General features: G+C 38.3%; 1 protein-coding gene across 1 annotated transcript in view; it reads left to right on the forward strand.

The window, feature by feature from the left end:
• The window catches only part of UBXN4 (UBX domain protein 4), a 44,152-nt gene extending 16,996 nt beyond the window's left edge, over positions 1-27,156 (forward strand). Inside the window, exons 6-13 of the mRNA XM_045479664.1 lie at positions 5,777-5,870; positions 12,099-12,153; positions 12,922-13,086; positions 15,124-15,251; positions 19,684-19,786; positions 22,742-22,873; positions 24,202-24,401; positions 26,496-27,156. Coding sequence (XP_045335620.1) covers positions 5,777-5,870; positions 12,099-12,153; positions 12,922-13,086; positions 15,124-15,251; positions 19,684-19,786; positions 22,742-22,873; positions 24,202-24,401; positions 26,496-26,634 — 1,016 coding nt within the window. The 3' untranslated portion in view covers positions 26,635-27,156. The remainder of the gene's footprint in view (positions 1-5,776; positions 5,871-12,098; positions 12,154-12,921; positions 13,087-15,123; positions 15,252-19,683; positions 19,787-22,741; positions 22,874-24,201; positions 24,402-26,495) is intronic.
• Positions 27,157-27,396: the final 240 nt, after the last annotated feature.

The following is a 27,396-nucleotide window of genomic DNA, read 5'->3' on the forward strand; positions in this document are numbered from 1 at the left end:
CCTCTTCCAAAGTGGCTGTATCATTTTGTAGATAAAATCGTTCTGGAGTTTCTTACTCTTCCTTACGTCTCCTCCTCTTCCTTTAACTTTTTATTTTGAAACAGTGTGATTCAAAGTTACAGAAATTATACTCAATCCCTCAGTACCCTTTCCAACATTTTATTCAACTTATCTTTTAATTCATTTCATTTTCCTTTACCTCATTGAGTTACAATGGCTGCTTTCAAGTCCTTGTCTGATAATGCCAGTATCTAGTTCATCTCTGGGTTGAGATAACAGACAGGCCTTTGTTGATTGTCTTTTCCCCTGAGAATGAGTCACATTTTCCTGTTAGATTGTGTGTCTAGAAATTTTGGATTGTATCTTGTACATTGTTGTAGACACTCAGGATTCTTATATTCCTGTAAAGAATATTGATGCTTTTGTTTCAGCAGGCACTTAACTTCTCAGACTGTAAACTCTGTCTTACCTGAGGTATGAGTAGCACCTCTAATCTCAGTTCTTTGTAGCTTTTTTTTTTAACTTCATTATGGAAAGTTTCAGACTTACTACAAAAGTCTCGAGAAAATAGTGTAATAAATTCCATGAACCCACTGCCTGTCTTCACCTGTTACCAACTCATGGCCAAAATTGTTTCATCTGTGTCCCCTACTCCTCTTTTCCTTTTCATTTATTATTTAGAACAAATCTTAGGCACTATATCATTTCATTTTTAAAATAGGAGTATCTAAAAGATGAGAACTTAAAAAAAAATAACTACAATATCATTATCTCTTGTGAAACCTACACAGTTTAACAGTAATCCTTTTTTACCATTAATTATCTAGGCAATATTTACATTATACTAAGTTTTTCAGTTTGTTTGGAGTCCAGTATATTGCTACTGATAGTTGAGTCCTTTTTTTTGTTTGTTTCATTTCATAAATAGATTCCCACTCTCATTTTTTTCTGTAGTTTCCTACAGTCTGGATTTTGCTGTATTTTTTTAATTTATTTATATTTGGAGAGAAAGTGTGAGTGGGGGAGGGCCAAAGGAAGAAGGAGAGAGAATCCCAAGCAGGCTTCACACCCAGTGTAATCCCACCACCGCGAGATCATGACTAGAACTGAAATCAGGAGTTGGATGCTCAACCAGCTGAGCCATCTAGGTGCCCCTATTTTTGTAAATTTTTATTTTAATCACCTGGTGCTCTTCACAAATGCATTTCTTTTTTCAACGTTTTTTTTTTTTTTTTATTTTATTTTTGGGACAGAGAGAGACAGAGTATGAACGGGGGAGGGGCAGAGAGAGAGGGAGACACAGAATCGGAAACAGGCTCCAGGCTCTGAGCCATCAGCCCAGAGCCTGACGCGGGGCTCGAACTCACGGACCGCGAGATCGTGACCTGGCTGAAGTCGGACGCTTAACCGACTGCGCCACCCAGGCGCCCCTACAAATGCATTTCTTAATCCCTATGATCTATTTTATCCATCCCCCCAACCCACCTCCCCTCTGGTAACCATGTTTGTTCTCTTTACTTAAGAGTGTCTTTCTTGGTGCATGTATCTTTTTGATTTAGTGTTTTTGTATTCTTTGAGTGAATACCCAGTAGCACAATTGCTGGATCATAGGATAGTTCTGTTTTTAACTTTTTTTTTTTAAGGTTATTTATTTATTTTGAGAGAGAGAGAGCACGTGGGGCAGAGAGAGAGAGAGAGAATGCCAAACAAGCTCTGTACCGATTGTGCAGAGGACTCGAACTCATGAACCGTGAGATCATGACCTGAGCTGAAACCAAGAGTCGGACACCCAACTGAGCCACCAGGCGCCCCTATTTTAACTTTTTTTTTTTTTTTTTTTTTCCTCAACGTTTATTTATTTTTGGGACAGAGAGCATGAACGGGGGAGGGGCAGAGAGAGAGGGAGACACAGAATCGGAAACAGGCTCCAGGCTCTGAGCCATCAGCCCAGAGCCCGACGCGGGGCTCGAACTCACGGACCGCGAGATCGTGACCTGGCTGAAGTCGGACGCTTAACCGACTGCGCCACCCAGGCGCCCCTATTTTAACTTTTTGAGTAACTTCCAACTGTTTACCACAGTGGCTGCAGCAGTTTGCATTCCCACCAACAGTGCACAAGGGTTTCCCTTTCTCTGCATCCTTGCCAACACTTGTTTCTTTTTGATTTTGGCCATTCTGACTGATACTTCATTGTAGTTTTGATTTGCATTTTCCTGATGATGCGTGATGATGAGCATCTTTTCATGTGTCTGTTGGCCGTCCTGATAACTTCTTTGGAGAAATGTTTGTTTATATGTTTTGCCCACTTTTTAAGTGGATTATTCATTTTTGGGGTGTTGAGTTTTATGAGTGCTTTATATATTTTGGTTACTAGTCCTTTATCAGATATATCAGATATGTCATTTGCAAATCTCTTATCCCATTCTGGAGATTGTTTAGTTTTGTTGATTGTTTATTTGGCTCTGCAGAAGCTTTTTATTTAGATGTAGTCCCAGCAGTTTATTTTTTTTGCTTTTGTTTCCCTTGCCTCAGGACACACATCTAGAAAGATGTTACAGCTGATGTCAGAGAAACTACTTCCTGTGCTCCCTTCCAGGATTTTTATGGTTTCAGGTCTCATATTTGAGTCTTTAATCTGTTTTGAGTTTATTTTTTTTTGTATGGTATAATAAAGTGGTCCGGTTTCATTCTTTCGCATGTTTACTGTTCAGTTTTCTGAGTTTTGTTGAAGACACTGTCTTTTTCCCATTGGATATTCTTCCTACTTTGTTGAAGATTAATTGACCAGAAAGTTGTGGGTTTATTTCTGGGTTTTGTAATTTGTTTCATTGGTCTGTATGTCTGTTTTTGTGCCAGTACCATACTGTTTTGATTATTACAGCTTTGTAATATTGAAATCCAGAATTGTGATGCCTCCAGCTTTGCTTTTCTTTTTCAAGATTGTTTTGGCTATTTGAGGTCTCTTGTGTTTGCATAAAAATTTTAAGATTGTTTCACAGGATTCTGTGAAAAATGCTGTTGGTATTTTGATAGGGACTGCATTAAATATGTCAGTTGCTTTGGGTAGTGTAGACATTTTAACAATTTTTGTTCTTCCCACTCCATGAGCATGGAATGCCCTCCCATTTCTTTGTGTCTTTTTCTATTTCTTTCATCAGTGTTTTACAGTTTTCAGAGTACTCATCTTTTACCTCTTTGGGTAGCTTTATTCCTAGATGTCTTGTTAGTTTTTGTGTAGTTGTAAAAGGGATTGTGTTCTTAATTTCTCTTCCTGCTGCTTCATTATTGGTGCACAGAAATGCAGCACATTTCTGTACAGTGATCTTATTTCCTCAGAATTTACTGAATTAATTTATCAGTTCTAGCAGTTTTTTGGTGGAGTGCTTTGGGTTTTATCTATTTAGTGTCATATCATCTGCAAATAGTGAAAGTGTTACTGCTTCCTTACTGATTTGGATGCCTTTGATTTCTTTTTGTTGTCTGATTGCTGTGGGTAGGATTTGGAATACAAAAAAGTGGTGAGAGTGACATCCTCTTGTTCCTGACCTTAGGGGAAAAGCTTTTTCCCCATTAAGGATGATGTTAGCTGTGGGTTTTTTTCTATATGGCCTTTATTATGTTGAAGTATGTTCCTTTTAGACCTACTTTGTTGAGGGTTTTTATTATGAATGGATATACTTTGTCACATGCTCTTTCTGTGTCTGTTGAAATGATCATATTGTTCTTGTACTTACTGACGTGGTGTATCACATTGATTGATTTGCAGTATTGAACCACCCTTACAACCCATGAATAACGTGGCCTTTATTATGTTGAAGTATGTTTCTTTTAGACCTACTTTGTTGAGGGTTTTTATTATGAATGGATATACTTTGTCACATGCTTTTTCTGTGTCTGTTGAAATGATCATATCGTTCTTGTACTTACTGATGTGGTGTATCATGTTGATTGATTTGCAATATTGAACCACCCTTACAACCCATGAATAAATGTGACCGTGATGATGGTGAATGATTCTTTTTTTTTTTTAATGTAAACTTTATCACCATGTGGGGCTTGAACTCATTACTCCAAGATCAAGAGTCACATGCTCTACCGACTGAGCCAGCCAGGTGTCCACTGGTGAATGATACGTTTTTTGTTTTTTGTTTTTTAGTGTGTTGTTGAATTCAGTTTGCTAGTATTTTGTTGAGGATATTTGCATCTGTGTTCATCAGAGATAGTTGCCTATAGTTCTCTTTTTTTGTGTGTTGTCTTTATTTCGTTTTGGTATCAGGTAATGCTAGCCTCATAGAAAGAATTTGGAAGTTTTCCTTCCTTTTCTAGTTTTTAGAATAGTTTGAGAATAGGTATGAACTCTTCTTTAAACGTTTGGTAGAATTTGCCTGTTAAGTCATCTGGTTCTGGACTTTTGTTTCTTGGGAAAGTTTTGATTACTGATTCAATTTCTTTGCTGGTCATCAGTCTGATCAAATTTTCTGTTTCTTCCTGTTTCTGTTTTAGTGGTTTATGTGTTTCTGGAAATTTATCCACTTCTTCTAGATTGTCCAATTAGTTGGCATATAATTTTTTATAATATTCTCTTATAATTGTTTGTATTTATATGATGTTGGTTGTTATTTCTCTTTTCTCATTTTGTGATTTTGAGTCCTTTCTCTTTTTTTTTTTTTAATTTTTTTAATGTTTATTCATATTTGAGAGACAAAGACAGAGTACAAGTGGTGGAGGGGAAGAGAGAGAGGGAATCACAGAATCCAAATCTGTGTCGGCACAGAACCCAATGTGGGGCTCAAACCCATGAACTGTGAGATCATGACCTGAGCCAAAGTCAGACACTCAGTCTTTTGAGCCACCCAGGTGCCTGCCCCTCTCTCTCTCTCTCTCTCTCTCTCTTTTCTTTTCTTTTCTTTTCTTTTATGTTTATTTATTTATTTTGAGCAAGAGTGAGAGAGCATGAGCAGGGGAGGGACAGTGACAGAGGGAGAGAGAGAATCCAAAGCAGGCTCCATGCTGTCAGTGTAGAGCCCGATGTGGGGCTCCGTTCCATGAACCCTTAAGTAAGATCATAACCTGAGCCAAAATCAGGAGTCGGATGCTTAACTGACTGAGGCAGTCAGGCACCCCAGAGTTCTTGCTCTTTTTTTGTTAAGTCTGGCTAGAAGTTAATCAGTTGTATTGGGTTTTGTTTTTGTTTTTGTTTTTTCAAAGAACCAGCTCCTGATTTCATTTATCTGTTCTATTGGTATTTTCAGTTTCTATTTCATTTATTTTTGTTCTCATATTTATTATTTCCTTCTTCTTGACCTTGGTGGCCCTCAACTGTCTTGTTTCCCACTTATATTCTATTATATGTGGACCCAAATGTCAGAATTAGAGAGAGAGAATTCCAAGCAGGCTCCAAGCTGTCAGCACAGAGCTTGACATGGGGCTTGAACAAATGAACCGTGAGATCATGACCTGAGCCAAAACCAAGAGTCTGATGCTTAACCAAGTGAGCCATCCAGGCCCCTCTTTTTTTTTTTTTTTTTTTTTTTAAAGTAAACCCTGCACCCAACGTGGGGCTCAAACTCATGACCCTGAGATCAAGAGTTGCATGCTCTACTGACTGAGCAAGCCAGGTGCCCTAGTAATCACTCATTTCTTATCTTCTCCAACTCTTAGGGAAAATTTGTAATGTTTAAGAAGATTATTAACAAATGTAACCCAAATGTTTATGTTTCTTAAAAATCGGCATTAAATGCAATATTTTCTTATTTCTTTTTATTAAATAACTAAGGAGGAGAGAGTTCAGGCCATGCCAGTCCATCTCAGGAGCCTGGTGGATGTTCAAATCAGAGACCTCCAGAGGACCTGACTGTCAGAGTGGAAAGGTTTGCTTTTATTTTTGCAAATAGTATTTTGAAAAGACAGTGGTTTTCAGTTATTTCATTAATTTGAATAAAAGCTAAAATTTCACAAATGAAGTTTCAGAATCCTGGGTTGAAATTTTTTATTACCTGACCACCTTAATTGTATCCATAAAGACTACATTCTAGAAGTAAAGTTGAGTATCTCTTAAGTCATCAGTCAGCTTTAGGTCTGATCAGCCCAAGAATCTTTTTTGCTGGTTTTTGGTACATGTAGGTTTCCGTCTGTCACTTCTGCTTTGATCTCTCTCTACCATCGGATAGTAAGTTCCAGATGGGAAGAACTTCACTTGCTTTTATGACTGTATACTGAGTCTGGGTTCTGCATAAGTGCATGTCTATTAAACGTCATGTGTTATTACTTGGTCTAATAATCAGATACAGATTTATAACTTTTGTGGCTTGTAGTTTTGTATTTTTAATAATACAGAAATTACCAAATTAGAGTCCTGTATACTATGGTTCTTAAGTTACATGAATTAATGGTAAATGGATAAAGCAAGAATATTTTTTAATCCTGACCTAACACCATTTAGTGTTATATGGAAGTTAAGAAAATGCCTTAGACTTGACAGTTTCTTGTTCACATAGATTCTACGGGAAAACAAGTTTCAAGATGATTACGAATACTGGGTATTTGGGTTTGCTCATGACTAAGAATCAGCTTCATTTCAGCAAAACCTAGATTCTGATGGTTCTTTCTAGGAGTCCCAGCAGGGCCAAGATCTTGAGCTAAAAAGGATAGATCTGGTCATAGTGGTGAGAAGTGGTAGAAGGCTCAAAGAACAGCTGCAGGGAACCAAAGTTCCCAGTGGCTCATCCTCTCTGTTTCTTTCTGTTTTGCTAACACCAAATCTACCTCTGTGCATCTGTCCTTGCATCACGTTGGGGTGATGTGACAGTAAAAGATGAGAAAAGAATTTGGAGATTTGAGGGGAATGAGAAGAAACACAGCAGATAGCCCTTAATTGTAGGGTAGACTTAGGTGCTATTTAATTGCAGTAGATAAGGGGAGTTTCTGTTGTTTCTTAATAGCTTCCATTCTTATGTTAAGAGAGTGTCTGCCCATGTCTGCCTGCATGGTTCTGCAAAGAGGATATAATACACCATCTTTAATTAAAAAATACTTACCATATGTATTTACACTAGTGTATGTGTGTTATATATAGTATAATGAGCCAGTAAAGATAGTTTAAGACACACAACAAAATGTTTGTATTAATATCTTTGAAAGGGGAATTAGGGATTTTTTTTTTTCTTCTGAGGTTGCCAAACTGTCTTCATTGAGCATTTTTACTCTTATAATTAAAATATCAGGACAGAATGGGTTTACAAGTCGAGATCCTTAAACTGAAAAAAAAAACAAAAAAACAAAAAAAAAACAACTTCACTCTTGGAGATACATACATTTATGTGTTTTTAAACCGTATGCTTTTAGGACCGTTATATGAAATGTATGTGGGCTAGGGCCTTTTAAAAAAGGATACTAGGGGTGCCTGGGTGGCTCAAGTTGGTTAAGCATCTGACTTCATCTCAGGTCATGATCTCGCAGTCTGTGAGTTTGAGCCTGCATTGGGCTTCTGTGCTGACGACTCAGAGCCTGGAGCCTCCTTCAGATTGTGTCTCCCCCTATCTCTCTGTCCCTCCCCAGCTCATGCTCTGTCTCTGTCTCTCAAAAATGAAAAAACATTTTAAAAAAAATCTTTTTTAAAAGGATACTAAATGTTGAAATTGGATGAAATGTTGGCATACTTACCATTGAAACAGTTTTCATTGGGAAGTGACTGTTCTTGGTTTAAACACCTTTTGAAAAATCTAGGTCATATAATTAAAATCATATATACACTTCAAATTATTGCTGAGATTAATTTATCAGGTCAGTTAACCAATAAAGCCTAGGCCCTAATACTGACTGATTCATGCCCTGGGGTCCTATATTCTATTCATCTGAGTTATATCCAGTTAGGAATTTTGTTTGTTTTATGGAATCTAATTTGTTAATCAACAACTAAAAACAATAGCATATAATACTCCTATCCCAAATGACCTCTTAGCTCATCATTTATATCCTTCAAATTGCCTTCATCTTTACCATGCCTTGTCATGGACTGTAGTGCTCTTATGCCTTTGACTCACCCATGCTCTGCAGGTTATTGAACTCTAAAACCCTAATGTGCTGCTAGTTTCCCTGTCTTATAGAACTGATCTGTGGTGCCTTTTCATAGCCCAGAAAAATTGTACACATCAAATACCTGTGGTGTAATCTGATTTTTATAGAATTTTGTAATACCAAACTCTATAAAGCAAAATACATGTATTCTTCCTCTAACTTTGATATTTAAAAAAAATTTTTTTTAATGTTTGTTTATTTTTGAGAGGAGGAGAGGGGCAGAGAGAGGGAGAGACAGAATCTGAAGCAGCTCCAGGCTCTGAGCTGTCAGCACAGAGCCCGATGCAGGGCTCAAACCTAAAAACTGTGAGATCATGACCTGAGCCGAAGTCAGACACTTAGCTGACTGAGCCACCCAGGTGCCCCTAACTTTGATATTTTAAAATCTAAGTCCTACAAATTAAAAACTCAGCCTTAAAATTTGGCAGGAGAGATTAGTAAATGTAGGATTCTTATTTTCCTCTTAAGCTATATCTGTTTTCTGAGACCAAGTTTCTGGAAAGCTAAGTAGTTCCCACTAGATCTTGGGTTTTTTCTTATCTGACTTCAGGGAAAAGTAATTTTGTTAGGGGGCAAGGTGATTAAACCAAATTGATGTCAACTCAGAAACTCTCATCCTATTGCATACATATTGAGAAAAAAATCCATCTAAACCATCTTAAGGAAGTAAACTTGATTTTTTAAAAAACAGATCGAGAGGTGCCTGGGTGGCTCAGTCGGTTAAGCGTTTTGGCTCAGGTCATGATCTCATGGCTTGTGAGTTCGAGCTCTGGGTTGGGCTCTGTGCTGACAGCTAGGAACCTGGAGTCTGCTTCGGATTGTTTCTCCCTCTCTCTCTGCCCCTCTCCCGCTCACACTCTACCTCTCTCGCCTTCAAAAATAAACATTAAAAAAAATTTTTAAAAAACAACACAGATTGAGGAGCACCTGGATGGCTCAGTTGGTTGAGCATCCAACTTTGGCTCAAGTCATAATCTCACAGTTTGAGTTTGAGCCTTGCATCAGGCTCACTGCTGTCAGCACAGAGCCTGCTTTGGATCCTTTGTCTCCCTGACTCTGCTCCTCCCCAACTTGTGCCCTCTCTCTCAAAAATAAATAAACCTTAAAAAAAAAAAAAGGTTGGGGGCACCTCGGTGGCTCAGTTGGTTAAGCGTCTGACTCTTGGTTTCAGCTCAGGTCATGAACTCATGGTTTGTGAGTTTGAGCCCCACCTCGGGCTCTGTGCTAACAGTGTGGAGCCTGCTTGGAATTCTCTCTCTCCCTGTTTGCCCCTCCCTTACACGCTCTCTGTCAAAATACACAAATAAACTTTAAAAAAACAACAACAGGTTGATGATTTGGAATTGGCAGGTACCAATTTTTCTTCTTAATATTAAAATATATATAGTGTTTTCAAAGCTAAAAGATGTGAAATTTGCATCTTTCTTTTAAACTAGTATCTGTGCCCAATGTGGGGCTTGAACTCATGACGCTGAGATCAACAGTCACATAGTCTACTGACTGATCTAGCCAGATGCCCCTGAAATTTGAATCTTTTAGTGACTCATGTGAAAAAATAAGCCTGTTAGTTAAATTTTGATTATTTTTTTAAATGTCATTATGTTTAAAAATTGACATAATTCTTTGGGAAAGATAATATGTAGTACCATCACTTCCAACCTTTTTTTTTTTTCTTTTTTGGTTAAGATTTCAAGCCTCAAAAAGTTAAAAGCATAATGACTTTTTTGCTGGTTCATTTGAAAGTTGCAGGCACCATTTCATTTTAACCTAAATACTTGAGTATGTATCTCTATCTGTTAAGAATAAAAATATTGACTGTGGTTTTACAGGCTCTCAGTAGGGGCTCCAGCCTAGGAGGGGGCCTGAGGGTCTGTACCCACTGACTTATGCCCTTCCCCATGCCTCAGGCCAACAAACATCCTTTAGCAGTAGATTCCTAGATGCAGGAGTGATGAAACAGTCAATTTGTCATTAGGATGCAGTGGACTTTTCAACTAGATTAGAACAAAATAATATCTGTTTTTCTCTGAAGAGAATTGTGCAAAATATATGCAATTAAAGACATTTTCAGATGTTAGTATACCATTGTCACACCCAAATTGTGAATTTATACAGTAAGATTATCTGATAATCACATTCATATTTGCCCATTATTTTAATAATGTCCTTTATAACTTTTTTTCCCTGATACAGGATCCAATCAAGGGTCATTCATTGAATTTAGTTTAGTCTCTTCTAATTCAGAGTATTTCGTTTGTTTTGCTTGTATTTGTTTTTATTTTTCACAGCTTGGACATTCTTTAAAAGAGTCTAGGCTGTTTCTAGAATGTCCTTTGATCCAGTCCTTGTTTCATCATTCTAAGTTAGAGAACATTACCTAGGTAATGATTTGTCTTTCTCATTACATCAGGAGGCACCTGATATCAGATGTATGCATTTTTGGTGATACTAAATTTAACTGTTAAGATGGTGTCTCTTGGATTCTCAGTTAGAAAGATATCCTTTTCACTAATTAAAAAGTATTTATAGGGTGTTTCTTTGAAACAGTGAATATATGCTGTTCCTCAGAAACTTTCAACCAGTGATTTTGGCATCTTTTGATTTTTGCTTGTATCAGTTATTTCATTGGTACTTGGAAATGGTGATTTTTCTAATTTCATACCTTCTAATTTCTTTCTTACCTTACATATTTCTTAGCTAGCGTTCTTCTTTAGAGAAGTGCTTTGATCCACCTCCTCTTGCTTTTTATCCCCTTTTTTTTTTTTCCAGTAAACTTACTTTAGTTACCAAATAGTGTACTACATGCACTAGGGGCCTAATAACCCTTTCTCGATGACGACTTCCCTCCCCCAAATAAACACTGTCCTGAATCTAACACTATAGATGAGTTTTGCCTGTTTGTAAACTTCATTATGGAATCACCTCATTTGCTCAGACTCTTCTGAGCTGCTGCATGTGGCAATAATTGGTACATTCTCATTGCCATTCTGTTGATGGATTTTTTAAAACTGTTTTCATTTTGGGGGCTTTTATGAATTGGACTGCTATATGAACATTCTTTTACATGTCTCAGTGGATGTATCTTTTGGGTGTATTTGCAGGAGTGGGGAAAGGGTCGTAGATACATGCCAAATAGTTCTCCAAAGTGGTTATACATAACCAGTTTATAACTCCCCTTAGCGGTAAAATGTTTTATGGATCTTTTTCTTTTTTTTTCCCCCATTGTTTTTTTTTTTTACAGTTCATTTCTCTTATGATTATTTTTGGTGCACACACTGCCCTAGATTTGGCTAGTGACATCCTCTGCATGCTTGGTTTTCTGTCCTTTAATGTATGTCCCTATCATTCTTTGAGCACTCCCTTGATTTCTGGCACAGGTTGTTCAACTGACCTTTAACAAATGCTTATATCTTTGTAACTAAAATCCCTCTGAGAAAGTACCATTAATTTGTTAAAATTGAGGTAATTTACATACCACAAAATTTAAAGTGTATAATTCAGTGGGTTATAATGTATTCACCAGGTTGTGCAACCATTACTATTGCCTGTTTTCATAATTGTTAGTTTTTACTTATGAACTTATAGTTGGGAATCAATTTTGGTATTACTAGTTTTTATAAATGCTAGCCTTTGGTTTTTTGCTTTTACTTTTAATTTTGTGCTATCTTGCTGTTTACTTCTATGTAAGGGGGAAAAAGCATTTGTAAGTCATTGACTTATGTACTTATTTGAAGACATGTATGTGTATTTTCAAATCTGTATCAGATACCTTGCGGGGAAGGGGTACTAATGGTTAAGAAGTAGAAGGCGGAATAGGCTTCTGATAGGCTGGCTCCCACTGACTGTTCATAGATGTCTCTTGGGGCCAGAGGCCAGGGAGATGACTTGTTGCTTTGCCTTCAGGATCTTTTTTGTTTGTCACTACATTTCCCCAGTTTTAGTTAAATGAATTTCCCAAATGTATATCATATTAATATGATGGCTTTCCATTAATGTATTTTTTAAAAACGTTTTACATACAGACTCACTAAAAAACTTGAAGAAAGGAGAGAAGAAAAAAGGAAAGAGGAGGAACAGGTAAAGTTCATGTACCTAGCATCATTTTACTCTCCTATTAGGTGAGGGAATGTTTGACTTCCTGCTCGATTTGGCAGACTTAGGACGGCTTTCTGGTTAAAGTTTAGTGTTGAAGCACAGTGAAGGAAATTACCTGGCGTCTGTAGTAGGATAATAGTGTATACTTTTTTGTGCTTTTGTTGTAAATTGCTAGGAATAAGTTGGACAATCTTCTTTCCCTCTACAGTGAGTCTTTTACGCTAAGAATAGATGGACTTGAACTAAAATTGTTTGACGTTGATGCAGACCAAAGTCTTAGTTCCCTTTTATGGAAAAGAAATTTGTAGGTATTTTGCTGAATTTTTCCTCTGGTATTGCTACATTCTGGTGCACCATTGTTTTCCCATCATGTGCACCTAAACTGCATCATCTCTTTGAGGGTCTAATATCAGTTCTTTATGCCAAACAAAGGGCAACCTTGGTGTCCTTATATGGTAACATATTTACTTTACAAACCAGAGACCTGTAATTCTGTTTGTTTTCAAATTACATTACAAACTACATTTTATAACCTTAACAGAACTGCTGGCTAAGATTTACAAATTGACAGACATTTGACCATTAACCCATACTGTTAGCAAATTCTTCTAGACCCTTACATTTTATGAAGTTATTTTATTCCTTTAGCTATACCCTACAACCAGCTCTCCCTGTATATAAAATAATACCTAAGGCAGATTATTAAATTATCTTTTTGGTTCATAAAGCTTAACTTCCTTTTTAATGCAGAGAGAAATTAAGAAGGAAATTGAGAGGAGAAAAACTGGAAAAGAAATGTTGGATTATAAAAGAAAGCAAGAGGAAGAATTAACAAAAAGAATGTTAGAGGAAAGAAACAGAGAAAAGGCAGAAGATAGGGCAGCTCGAGAGCGTATAAAACAGCAAATTGCCTTGGTGAGTAGTAAGTTTATTTTTAATGCTTGACTCTAGTACATTTGTGAAATTGTTCTGTGCACAGTGGTTTTGATTTACTACCAGACTGTGCACACAAAAAGAATAGATTTTAGTGACTCCCAGGAGTTCCAATTTCAGCTTCCTTTTAGTAGAAACTGTATATTGGATTAAAATACAGTTAAGATTAAAATTGGTATTGGATAAAGTAGATGTGATATATGTATACAGTGGAATATTATTCACCTATAAGATTAACGAAATCTTGCTATTGGCAACAACTTAGATGGAGCTGGAGAGTAACAGTGCTAAGCAAAATAAGTCAGAAAGACATGCACCATATTATTTCACTTGTGGAATTTAAGAAACAAAACATGCAAAGGAAAAAGAAATCAAGAAGCAGACTCTTAATTATAGAGACAGACAGTTACAGGGGTGGTGGGTGGGGGATAGATGAAACAGGTGATGGGGATTCAGGAGTGCACCTGTTGGATGAGCACTGGAGTTGTTGAATCACTATATTGTACACTGGAAAGTAATATAACTGTGTTAACTATACTGAAATTAAAATAACAACCGAATAAAAAGAGATTAAAAATTGAGGTGATTTTTTTCAAAGTAATTTTTCTCCGTGTTACGTTATAAATTTTATCCATTGTCAGAGGTAGTTTTCCAAGATTCCTTAGCAATGTGAGGGCGATCTGGCTGCAACATCTGTCACCCTGTAGATTGCCAGGGTTGATTTGGCTGACCTGGCTGGCTAGGTGGGTGTCCCCTTCCTCACCGTTCCCTCCTGAAGCTGTGCCCTTGGTTGAAGACGATGGACCTTCCCTGATAGAGGAAGACTGTTCTTAGATCAGGGGTAGCTGTGCTCCCCTGCTGGAACCTCCAGACAGGCTCTCAAGATCCATTTGTAGGAGAAGCAGTCCAAGTAGGTAGTAGGTAGTGGTGCTGCCTGTGGCAGTCTGCCTTTAAAAAAAACCAATTCCCTGGAAAAGAAACTTAGAACTGGTTACCTAGCAGTCTCCTGTAGTCACAGCCATTCCATTTTTGGGACATTCAGAAGATTTAGACACATCAAGTAGGAGGTTAGGATGGTTTTGCTATAACTTTTTTTTTTATTTTTTTTTTTAGCGTTTATTTATTTTTGAGACAGAGTGAGAATTGTGGGGGGTGGGCAGAGAGGGAGACACAGAATCTGAAGCAGGCTTTGATAGCACAGAGCCCAATGTGGGGCTCGAACCCACAAACCATGAGATCATGACCTGAGCCAAAGTCGGATGCTTAACTGACTGAGCCACCCAGGTGCCCCACAACTGCTTTTAAAATTAAGCAGTTGTAATACATATGAAAGCCAATTCTACCTTAATATTGTTGTTCATTTGTTTACTCAGCAAATATTTATTGATTATGTACTGTGTGCCTGGCCTTTTTCCAGGCTCTGTCAATAGAGTAGTGAACAGAAGCACGTTTGTTTAATAAACAACTCTGGTCCCTGACAGTTAATAAAACTAAAAAATACCAGATCCAGAGTGATAAAAGTCTGCAGTTGACTTTAAGGAATCTCACACATATTTGTATTTGTTCGTTGTGTTTAGAAACATGTGAATAGGGCTCTGGGTGGCTCAGTTAAATGTCCGACTCTTGATCTCGGCTCAGGTCTTGATCTCAGGGTCATGAGTGCAAGCCCCACCTTGGACTCCATGCTGGGTGTGGAACCTACTTAAAAAAAAATTGAGGGGCACCTGGGTGGCTCAGTTAAGTGTCCGGCTTCGGCTCAGGTCATTATCTCACGGTTGATGCGTTTGAGCCCCACATCAGGCTCTGTACTGACAGTTCGGAGCCTGGAACCTGCTTTGGATTCTCTGTCTCCCTCTCTCTCTCTGCCTACCCCTTCCCACCCCTCATGCTCTGTCTCTCTCTCTCTCTCTCTCTCAAAAATAAATAACCATTAAAAAAATCTTTTTAAATTTAAAAAATAGAAACGTGTGAATACATCACTCTAGCAGTGAAAGATAGTGTCTGACACTTGTTTTAAAGGACCGTGCAGAGAGAGCTGCTCGTTTTGCAAAGACAAAGGAAGAAGTAGAAGCTGCTAAAGCTGCTGCTTTGTTGGCCAAACAGGCAGAAATGGAAGTCAAGAGGGACTCTTCTGCAAGAGAAAGAAGGTACTTTATTTCCTGCTGAATTATCTATGTGTATGTGGCTGCTGAGGAGAATAGCAATTGTGGCCAGCTTTTTAACACTTATGTGTGCTGTGGCTGTTGTAAGTAGTTCCAGAAGGATATATTAACCAGTATTATAGTTGCCATTGGTATTTGTCACTTAGTGTGAATGTACAGTGTAACAGTACTAACTAAGTCACTTCTAAAAGAAGGCTCAGGGATGGGGCGCCTGGGTGGCTCAGTCAGTTAAGCGTCTGACGTTGGCTCGGGTCATGATCTCGCGGTTTGTGGGTTCGAGCCCTGTGTCGAGCTCCGTGCTGACAGCTCAGGGCCTGGAGCCTGGTTCGAATTCTGTGTCTCCCTTTCCCCCTGCCTCTCCCCAACTTGTGCTCTGTCTCTCTCTCTCTCTCTCTCTCTCTCAAAAATAAATAAAATGTAAAAAAAAAAAAAAAAAGTTGTTTAAAAGAGGGCTAGGGGCACCTGAGTGGCATAGTCAGTTAAGTATCTGGCTCTTGGTTTGGGCTCAGGTCATGATCTCATGGTTCATGAGATTGAGCCCTAAGTTGAGCTCTGTGCTGGCAGCACGCAGTCTGCTTGGGATTCTCTCTCTTCCTGTCTCTCTGCCTCTCCCTCTCTCGTTTTCTCCCCCTCAAAATAATAAATAAACTGGAAAAAAACCTAAAAGAAGGCTCAAGAAATCTGTTTTCAAAAGACAGACAAAGCACATACATTGAAATGATTATAGTGGTTATCTTATTATATGTATTAGGACTCTTTAGTTTTGAGAATCTCAGATGAAATAGAATTAAGCAAAAGAGGGAATCCATTGGTTCTGCAGTTGGGGTTTCCACTGATGGATTTGTTTAGGCGTAGCTAGATCCAGGAATTTAAAAGATACTTTCTCTCTTTTTAATCTCATTTTTTTTCCTTAATTTTTTTTAACGTTTATTCATTTTTTTCTTATGAGACAGAGAAAGAGCACAAGCAGGGGTGGGGCAGAGAGAGAGAGGGAGACACAGAATCCGAAGCAGGTGCTAGGCTCTGAGCTGTCAGCACAGAGCCCAAGGCAGGGCTCGAACTCACGAACCGTGAGATCATGTCCTGAGCCGAAGTCAGATGCTTAACCGACTGAGCCACCCAGGGGCCCCATCTCTTGTTTTTTTTCTGTTTTAGCTTTATTCTTAGAAAAACTTTTATGACGATGTCTGGAGAACCCAGGGTTTCTTGGCACCTTCAGGATCTTGAGTTCCTGATCCCAGAGAGAAAAAACTCTTTTTCTCAAAAAGCCCATATCATTCACTGAGGAGAATTCTGATTGACCCTATTTGGCTGATGTGGCCACCACTGTGTTTGCTTATATTGGCTGTCTGGTTGGGAAAGTTGACATGCCTACTTCCTTGGTGAGGAGGTTGGGGAAATGTTACTGATAACCATACCAGAATGAATGACAGGTAGCAGGGATAAGGCAGTTCCCAAAACAAAAATATGTTGTGAAGACAAAAATACACATTTCCAGTACATCCTACATTTTGGTTAATATTTGTTTTCTTTTCTGTATTTTCTATATTGGAAAATTAACAAGCATTACCTTTGTAATCAGAAAAACTACTTTTTAAAAACTGTTTTCTAAAAGTAATGAAATACATGGGGCACCTGGGTGGTTCAGTCAGTTAAGCATCCAGCTTTAGCTCAGGTCATGGTCTCACAGTTTGTGGGTTCGAGCTCCATATCAGGCTCTATGCTAACAGCTCAGAGCCTGGAGCCTGCTTTGGATTCTGTGTCGCCCTCTCTGTCTCTCAAAGGTAAAGAAATAAACATTAAAAACTGAAAAAAAAAAAAAAAAAACAACAACACAAAAAACTAAGGGTACTTGGGTAGCTCAGTTGGTTAACTGTCCTGACTTCGGCTCAGGTCATGATCTCACCATTCCCGAGTTCGAGCCCCATGTCGGGCTCTGTGCTGACAGCTTAGAGCCTGGAGCCTGCTTCAGATTCTCTGTCTCCGTCTCTCTGCCCCTCCCCTACTTGTGTTCTGTCTCTCAAAAATAAACATTAAAAAAAGTTTAACAAATAAATAAAATAAAAGTAATAAAATATTTAAGAATATATGTAATGAAAGTGTGAAACTTATACACTGAGAACCAGAAAACATTTTTGAAAGAAGTAAAGCAGACCTACATACATGGAGGAACATTCTGTATTCATAGATCAGAGGACTTAATATTGTTAAGATGGCAGTAGAAAAGGAGCTTAAAGAGTGAAAAGAAAAAGGGGAAAAAAATAATGGCAGTACTCCCCAAACTGATATGTGGATTCAAAATAATCCCTATGAGAATTCCAGTAGGTTTTTTTTTTTTTTTTTTTTTGCCAAGAGTTTTGGAGGAACCTGATCCCTAAAATTCATATGGAAATGCAAGGGACCCAGAAGGCCAAAATAATCTAGAAAAAGAACATAGTTGGAAGATGCAGATTTTTAAATTTTAAAACAAAGCTACAGTAACCGAGACAATGTGATATTGGCATAAGGATGGTTGTATGGATCTGTGTATTAGAATTGAGTCCCCAAAGCATTTATGGTCAGTTGATTTTTTTAAATGGTACCAGGACCATTCAGTGGGGAAAGAATAGACTCTTTAACAAATGGTGCTTGGACACATCCAAAAGAATGAATTGGTACCCTTACCTCACACCATATTAAAAATTAATTCAGAGGGAAACCTGGGTGGCTCAGTCGGTTAAGTGTCCAACGTCGGCTCAGGTCACAATCTCATGTGTCATGAGTTCAAGCCCTGCATTGGGCTCTATGCTGTCAGTGCAGAGCCTGCTTTGGATTCTCTCTCCCCCTCATTCTCTGCCCTTCCCCTACTTGCTCATTTGCTCTCTCAAAGAGAAATATTAAAATTAACTCAGAAAAAAAATTAATTCAAAATGGATCATCTACCTCAAATGTAAAAATTGCAAGTATAGGGTCACCTAGGTAGCTTGGTGAAGTGTCTGACTCTTGATTTTGGCTCAGGTCATTATCTCACGGTTTGTGGGATTGAGCCCCACATCAGGCTCTGCACTGATACTGCAGAGCCTGCTTGGGATTCTCTCTTTGCCCCTCCCTTCTCTCAAAAATAAATAAATAAGCATTTTTAAATAGTCATAGGTATAAACTCTTAGAAAAAGAGAAAATCTTGTGATCTTGGAGAAAGCAATGATTTTTAGACATGACACAAAAAGCACAAGCAGCAAAAAAAAGCAATAGATAAGTTAGACTTCATCAAAATGTAAAACTTTGTGTTTCAAGGGACATCATCAAGAAAGTGAAAAAATAGCTCTCAAAATTGGAGAAAATATTTGCAAACCATATATCTGATAAGAGACTTGATCTAGAATACAAAAAGAAGTCTTTAATAACTCAACAGTAAAGAGCAAACCACCCAGTTTAAATATGGGAAAAGGATTTGAATAGACATTTCTCCTGAGAAGATGTACAAATGGTCAGTAAGCCATATAAAAAGATGCTCAACATTATTAGTCATTAGGAAATTCAGATTAAAACTACAGTGAGATACTGTTTTATATCCTCCAGGATGCCTAAGCTTATTTATTTATTTTTTTAATGTTTATTTATTTTTGAGAGAGCGAGAGAGAGAGAGAGAGAGAGAGAGAGAGAGAGGAGAGCATGAATGGGGGAGGGGCGGGGAGAGAGGGAGACAGAGAATCCAAAGTAGGCTCCAGGCTCTGAGCTGTCAGCACAGAGCCTGATGCGGGGCTCGAACTCACAAACTACGACAGCATGACCTGAGCCGAAGGTAGACGCTTAACCAACTGAGCCACCCAGGCACCCCTGGATGCATAAATTTAAAGAAACAACCAATGCAGCTTTTGAGTATGTGGACACTTTGGAAGCCTTCTATACCACTGATAGTATTATAAATATTATTCAGCAGTCAAAAGGAATGAAGTAGCTGACACATGCTACGACATGGGTGAACCTTGAGAAAACAATGGTACGTGAAAGCCAGTTACCAAAAGTCACACATTCTATGTTCCCTTATATGAATTGCCTGAAATAGGCAAATTCATAGAGACAGAAAGTAGCGCAGTGCTTCTCGCCAAAGGGCTAGGTGAAGAAATAGGGAGTAATTGCTGATAGGTTTAGTTTCTTTTTGGGGTGATGAGAATGTTTTGGAGCTAAATAGTGGTGATGGTTGCCCAACTATAACTATAATAAAAACTACTAAATTAATTGTATGTTTTAAAAGGGTAAATTTTATGTGAATTGTATCTTGATAAAGCTGTTACTGAAAAGAATAAATGAAGAGGTCTGACACAGAGGAAAAAAAACCTGTTTTCATTTTGTACATCTTCATTTCCATTTTCTCACAATGATCTTGTTTGAAAATAAGGTGAGGTAAGATACTGATTTTAATTTTCTTTTTTCATAGCACTATTGCACGAATTCAGTTTCGTCTGCCTGATGGTTCTTCTTTTACAAATCAGTTCCCTTCTGATGCTCCTCTAGAAGAAGCAAGGCAGTTTGCTGCCCAGGTAAATTTATGTCTTGTCTTGAGTTGTAGTAAAGGTAGATGAATAGGTTATTAAAATGTAGGAGGGGAAAATCTCCACGTCTGATTTGTAGAGTGTGAATAAGTCATGATTTATCCCCAGGAGGGAAGCACCAAGCCCCTCTGGGGCTTGGGGGGCTTCCATCATGTATTAGTGCCATATAGGAAAAGCATATCTGTTGCACAGAAGTAGGGATTTGCTGATATGGTACGCTTTGGAAACTTTTCTCACTGCTTCATACACTCAGCTGGAGGAATGAAAAGCAAATGATTTTCCAAAGGTCTAATCTGAGGTAGTTGTTTCCTGTAAAAAGATGCAATTTTTCTTCCTCTCTCTCCACATTCTCTACAGGTCACTTTGGGGCTTGCCGTTTTCCTGCAAAGGCCAAGCCTAAAGATCAGTAATCTTTATTTGGTTACAAGTATCTTTTTCAGGAATTTACTTCCAGAATGTGGCCTTACTCAAAAGCTGAAAGAGTGTGAAATTATATTTCTCAGAAAATGAGATATGAGTAATTTCAAATTACAGTTGACCCTTGAACAGTGTATTAAGGGGTGCCAGCTCCCTGCACAGTCAGATCCACGTGTAACTTCCAATTCTGTGAAAACTGAACTACTCATAGCCTACTGTTGACCAGAATCCTTACCAATAGCAGTTGATGAACACATTTTGTTGTTTTGTTTTGTTTAGAGAGCGAGAGCATGTGAGTGAGGGTGAAGGGTAAAGGGAGAGAGAGAAAATTGTAAGCAGGTTCCACACTTAGTGCAGAGCCTCACACAGGGCTTGATCCCACGACCCTGGGATCGTGACCTGAGCCAAAATCAAGAGTTGGATGCTCAACTGACTGAGCCACCCTGGTGCCCCATATTTTTTATCATATGTATTCTTTACTGTTTTCTTACAATAAAGTTAGCTAGAGAAAGGAAAATGTTAAGAAAATCATAAGGAGGAAAGCATACATTTACAGTTCTGTATTGTAAAAATCCTTGAATAGGTGCGCCCACACAGTTCAAACCTATGTTGTTCAAGGTTCAACTGTAGTTTTTATTCTCTGATTGAGCCCTTATTCAAAATGGATTCTAGGCATCAGATGTCCTTCAGGTTCTAGGCTTATCATATATCCCGCTGTTTGTCTCATGTATCTTTTTAAGGTCAAAATTAGGGTTCAGATCTTTCCCTTAGACCACCTCTCCCCATTTAGTCTGCTGTCTCACTTACGAATCCTGAGAGGATACCTAAAAGCTGTCTGCCTTCCTCCACTGTGGAGCTGGGCTGTGCAGTATAAAAACATTTTTAAGAAGTCTTTTTCCTTAAGCTTAAATTGGAAGCAACCCCCAATAGTTCTTTTATTCTTTTACCTTGGAGCTTCACTTGGGCCCTCACAAAAGGGAGTGCTTACTCCTGGTCTGAGTCTTAACCACCTCTGTCACAGGTAAGTAAAGAGGAAGCCACATGAGAAAAAAAAGTCTTTACATCAGTCCTATTAGAAATTTGTCTCAGTACAGTAACCTAATTTTGTATTTTTGCATGACCTCATGTTAAGAGTGACAAGAGCGAGAGGTATGTATATGACCTCTAGTAAAAAAAAAAAAAAAAAAAAAAAAAAAAAAAGAAGAATTACAGAAACATAAGTGTTAGTCTCTTTCTTTGGAATCTTCTAGGGAGAGAGATTTTACAAGTACAGATTTTACAAGTAGAGGTGACTTAAAATTATGAAGGTGATTGCAGTGCTGCCCAGCGTAGGTTCCTGGTTCTGGGAATGTATGTGTAGCATGAATTGACTATAGACCATTTACTTTTTGAGATAAGGAAGAGGTGAAACTCGTGTTCTGTATATGAGGAAAGTTCTGGACTATTCCAAATTTTTAATAGGGAATGCAGATGTATATTGGAGAGAGTAATAGAAGTTTGCCAAAGTATAGTGAAAACTAATGGCAAACTGCAGCAGTATTTAAAAGAGATATATAATTGTCCATTTTTATTCACTTTATTTAGGTGGGGTTTTTTTTATTTATTTTTAAATGTTTGTTTTTTTGTTTTGTTTTGTTTTTGTTTTTTTTTTTTTAATTTTTTTTTTTTTTCAACGCTTATTCATCTTTGGGACAGAGAGAGACACAGCATGAACGGGGGAGGGGCAGAGAGAGAGGGAGACACAGAATCGGAAACAGGCTCCAGGCTCTGAGCCATCAGCCCAGAGCCCGACGCGGGGCTCGAACTCACGGACCGCGAGATCGTGACCTGGCTGAAGTCGGACGCTTAACCGACTGTGCCACCCAGGCGCCCCTAAATGTTTGTTTTTTGGCAGAGCGAACAAGGTCATGAGTGGGGAAGGGGCAGAGAGAGAGGGAGACACAAGCAGGCTCCACACTGTCAGCTCAGAGCCCAATGATGGGCTTGAACCCATGAACCATGAGATTGTGACCTGAGCCGAAATCAAGTCAGAAGCATAACTGACTGAGCCACCCAGGTGCCCCTATTTTATTTATTTTGAGAGAGAGAGAGAGAGAGAGAGCAGGCATACATAGGCAGTTGGGGGAGGGACAAAGAATCCCAAGCAGGCACCAAGCCACCAGTGCGGAACCTGATGCAGGGCTGAACTCAAGAGCTGTGAGATCGTGACCTGAGCTGAAATCAAGAATTGGACACTTAACCAACCAACTGAACCACCCAGGCACCCCTATTTTAGGAACTATATTCTTGCTATTTTGTGGTCATTTTTGAGTTGTAAAAGCTTTTAGGTACTATTAGGATTTGCTGGCTTTCAGCTACTTGTTAAAGCACAAAGTTCTTATAAAGTTTTTTTGAGTTTACATTTGAATGAACTTTAAAATTAAGGTAATTTGAATTATAGCGGTCATTTTGGATGCATATGGCTATGTAATATCTTACTTTAAAAGGGCACCTTTGTAAGGTTTTAAACTTATTGTTATGTTACAGACTGTCGGCAACACTTATGGTAATTTTTCACTAGCAACTATGTTTCCCAGGAGGGAATTTACCAAAGAAGATTATAAAAAGAAATTACTGGATTTGGAACTTGCCCCAAGTGCTTCAGTGGTACTGTTGCCAGTATGTATATACATACATATTTTTTCTATCTTTAAATCCCATTTGTCCTACTTTTGATCATTTCTTATAATTAACAGAAGGGAACATGAAAGATGTACTATGGATAATTAAATTCACATTATCCAAAAATGTTAGGTCAATTTATTGTTCTGTTAACCTGTGCATTTTATATTTGTATTGCTAGTGAGACACTAAATAAATAAATTTTAGTTTTCAACTTTTTCTTCATCTGTTTTTCATGTATATAAATGAAATGACCAGTAGGAGAAGAAAATGCAGCGTATCTGTCTAATGAATAGAGTTAGTGGTGCTTTTTTTTAAGTTTATTTAAGTAATCTCTGCACCCAATATAGAGCCCAAAGTCATGACCCCAAGATCAAGAGTCACTCCTCTGACTGAGCCAGCCAGGCGCCCCAGATTTAGTGTCTTTTATTTATGTGTGATTTGGCTGTTTACCAAGTTTTTTAAAAAAGATTTTATTTTGACATAAAAATAACATTAATTTTTTAAACATATAAATCACATTTGATCCTCATAACAGTGTTTTAATCTCTGATGAAGCAAAGAGGCTCAGAAAGTTCTTTTTTTTAATTTTTAAAAAATGTTTCTTTTCAGAGAGAGAGTGAGGGAGGGACAGAGAGGGAGGGAGGGAGGGGGAGAGAGAGAGAGAGAGAGAATGAATGAGAATCCCAAGCAGGCTGCATGCTGTCAGCGCAGAGCTGGAGGTGGGGCTCGATCCCATGAACCATGAGATCATGATCTGAGCGGAAATCAAGAGTCAGATGCCCAACCAGCTGAGCCACCCAGGCACCCCGAGACTCCGAAAGTTTAAATGATTTTGCCAAGACATCCCCTAAGTGCCAGAGATGGTATCAGAGCCTGGGTCTTCTATATTTTGATTAGGATAGTTTTCCTGGTTCTGAACCAGAACTCCACACCTAAAACAACCTTCCAGTAATCAGGATTTATTGTATTCACTGAGGTTTTGTTGAAGGCTTTCCCTCTTTTTTTAATCATCAAGGAAGACTTTTTCCTTCCAAAGTTGTTAATTTCATTACAAAGTTTAGTTCTTATAAAAATAATTGCTTCAAGAACTACTTTCTAGTTGCACTGTAGTGATTACTCCTTTAAAAAACAGCTCTTGGAGTTCCCAGTAGTTTATATAAAATATATACCTGAAAAACAGCAGAAGATAGTAATTTTACCTGTTTACAGTAAACTAAAATCAATGAGACTTTCCTTTTCCAGATAAAGATTCATCTAGAACCTTGAGTGTGACGTGATGGGGCTCATGTAGCCTTTATTGAGATTGATTCATTAATTTTTAGGCAGGAAGACCAACTACATCCATGGTACATTCTTCCAGTGGAGACTTTTGGACATTGTTGGGGACAGTCCTTTACCCATTCCTTGCCATCTGGAGATTGATTAGCAACTTCTTATTTAGTAACCCTCCTGCACAGACTTCTGTGAGAGCGGCGGCATCAGAACCCTCAAACCTTGCTTCATCTAGCAACTCAGAGAAAAGGTATCTGTGTTTACCCCGTTTGCTAAATGTGTTAGTAATGCCCAGTACCTTATTCAAAATGAACACTTTTGTTATGGGTAATCGGCCATCTTTCTACTTAGAGAAAAAACCCTAAATGTTCTGAAGTTTTACTCTGTCATCTTTCCTGGGAAGCTCACTACCTGAGTTTCTCAGCTGTATTTCTTTTTTTTTTTTTTTTTTTTTGTATATAATTTATTGTCAAATTGGTTTCCGTACAACACCCAATGCTCATCCCAACAGGTGCCCTCCTCAGTGCCCATCACCCACTTTCCCCTCCCCTTCCACTCCCCATCAACCCTCAGTTTGTTCTCAGTATTTAAGAGTCTCTTATGGTTTGCCTCCTTCCCTCTCTGTAACTTCCCCCCTCCCTTCCCTTCCCCCATGGTCTTCTGTTAAGTTTCTCAGGATCCACATATGAGTGAAAACATACAGCATCTGTCTTTCTCTTCTTGACTTATTTCACTTAGCTTAATACTCTCCGGTTCCATCCACATTGCTGCAAATGGCCAGATTTCATTCTTCCTCATTACCAGGTAGTATTCCATTGTATATATAAACTACATCTTCTTTATCCATTCGTCAGTTGATGGACATTTAGGCTCTTTCCATAGTTTGGCTATTGTTGAAAGTGCTGCTGTAAACATTGGAGTACAAGTGCCCCTATACATCAGCACTCCTATATCCCTTGGGTAAATTCCTAGCAGTGCTATTGCTGGGTCATAGGGTAGATCTATTTTTAATTTTTTGAGGAACCTCCACACTTTTCCAGAGCGGCTGCACCAGTTTGCGTTCCCACCAATAGTGCAAGAGGGTTTCCATTTCTCCACATCCTCTCTGGCATCTGTGGTCTCCTGATTTGTTCATTTTAGCCACTCTGACCGTCAGCTGTCTTTCTAAAGCCTACTCCACCGAAATCAATTCCACCTCTGTTGGTTTTAGTATTTCATTTATTCAGTTCCTTTTTTTTTTTTTTTTTTTTTTTTTTTTGAGAGAGAAAGAGAGAGACAGCACGAACGGGGAAGGGGCAGAGGGGGAGAGAATCCATACCCAACACAGAGCCCAATGCAGGGTTCATTCTCACCACCACGAAATCATGACCTGAGCCAAAATCAAGAGTTGGAAGCTTAACTGACTGAGCCACTCTGGTGCTCCTCATACATTGTTTTTTTAGAGGTGTCATTGTGCTTCAGATAATTTTAAGCCCTGGTGGTTCTTTGATCTGCTCCCTGTCTTCTCTGGGTCATTCAGAGAAAAATCAAACTGAGGAAATGATATTCACTTGAAAACAATCCCTTCTTCAGAGAATTATTTTCAACTAGTCCCTTAACCAAGAGGCCTTACTTTTTATTGCTGATGGCCAGGGTTAGAGTGGTAATTCTAACCACTAATGGTTTTAGCTTATATCTCTGTTAAAGATTCTGCATATTTGAAACAGGTTAACAGGAAATATTTTCCTAGAAGTTGGGATTATAGCTTTTCTAGTAAGTTATAGCATGATTTATTATGATTACTATCTCTTGTTCTTAAACACTATACTGTTAAGCCATTAATAGGCATTATAGCAAATGCGCCAATCCTCTGTAATTAGTAATGAAAATCCTTGCCTCTGTGTGCCATCAGTAAGGAGAATCCTTAGTCTTATGTCCTATGTCTTATGTTGACTCTCTAGATGAAGATTTATGTAAATAACTGGCATTGGGCTGATTCAGCCTTTATCTTAGTTTCTGTTATAACTATTAGAAAGACCAGTTATATCCTTAATACATCACTCAAATGCGGATACCGGGAAGTCCTTCTCTAGACTGGGAACAGCATTCAGACTAGGTCTTATTAGTCCTGACTTTTAGAACTCTTACTGAGCAATGGGTAGAACCATTTAATCCTGAATTACTATTATGTAGCACAGCTTGCTGTGTGGGCTTTTATTTTTGTTCTTTAAAATTATTTTTTCAGCTCCCATGGACTTTCCTTAAAATACAGCTGCCTGTACTAATGGAAGTTTAAAGGAAACACTTTTGTATTACTGTTGTTTTCACTTTCATTTTGCCTTCTCTTTTGTCCCTCTTACATTAGGGAACCAGTCAGGAAAAGAGTGCTGGAGAAACGGGGAGAAGATTTTAAAAAGGAGGGGAAGATCTACAGATTGAGGACTCAAGATGATGGTGAAGATGAAAACAACACTTGGAATGGAAACTCTACTCAACAGATGTAGTGTGACAAGTACTGTATGTGCAATAATCATTGTTTCTCTTATGATTTAATTCAACTAAAATTCTACTGGAGAAGTGGACTGCTTTTTCCTTTTCCAACTGGTCTATAAAGTGTCTCTCTATCCCTGCTTAGTGGGTTAAAGTTGTTTAACTCCTCAGACAAGTCAGGAGATGAAATAACTGTCCTTGCATATGGTAACCAACTGCTAGAAGCCTAAAAGAATCAAAAGGTCTGCCACAGCCTCCCTTTATCAGCTTTCTTACTCAGTATTTCATATACCCATTAGCCCTATGCTGTCAGATGATGCGTTTTGTTTAAAGCTGTTTTGCTCCAGAACTTCTAAGTCCACACCAAGTAACTGGTATGTCACTGAGTAATTTGACTCTGGGTCAGAGCATTTTAACTAGTCAATCAGATGATAATTTATGTTTAATTTTTCTCTTTTTGCTCATCAGCTGCAAGCAAAATCTTGTAGTTTTTAATCTTAAACACTGAATAAAAAAATCTTTTCCAAAAATCGAAATGATTTTAGTTTTGCTTTAAGTTTTGGTATCTTAGCATCTTTTTGTCATGTAGGGATTTCTTGAGGTCACGTGTGTGAGTTTTTCCCTCCAGTACTGCCCTGGAGCTAAGTCGGGAAAGTAGCTGTGACCACCCTACTTTAATTATCAGTGAAGGAAGAAATTTTCTGATAAATGTTGATGCCGTGTTAGTGTCCATCCTGTCAGTGAGGCATCACGTTGTTTGCCTAATGTTACCTTCC

Source organism: Leopardus geoffroyi, chromosome C1 (genome assembly GCF_018350155.1).
Source record: "Leopardus geoffroyi isolate Oge1 chromosome C1, O.geoffroyi_Oge1_pat1.0, whole genome shotgun sequence".
Lineage (NCBI taxonomy): Eukaryota > Metazoa > Chordata > Mammalia > Carnivora > Felidae > Leopardus > Leopardus geoffroyi.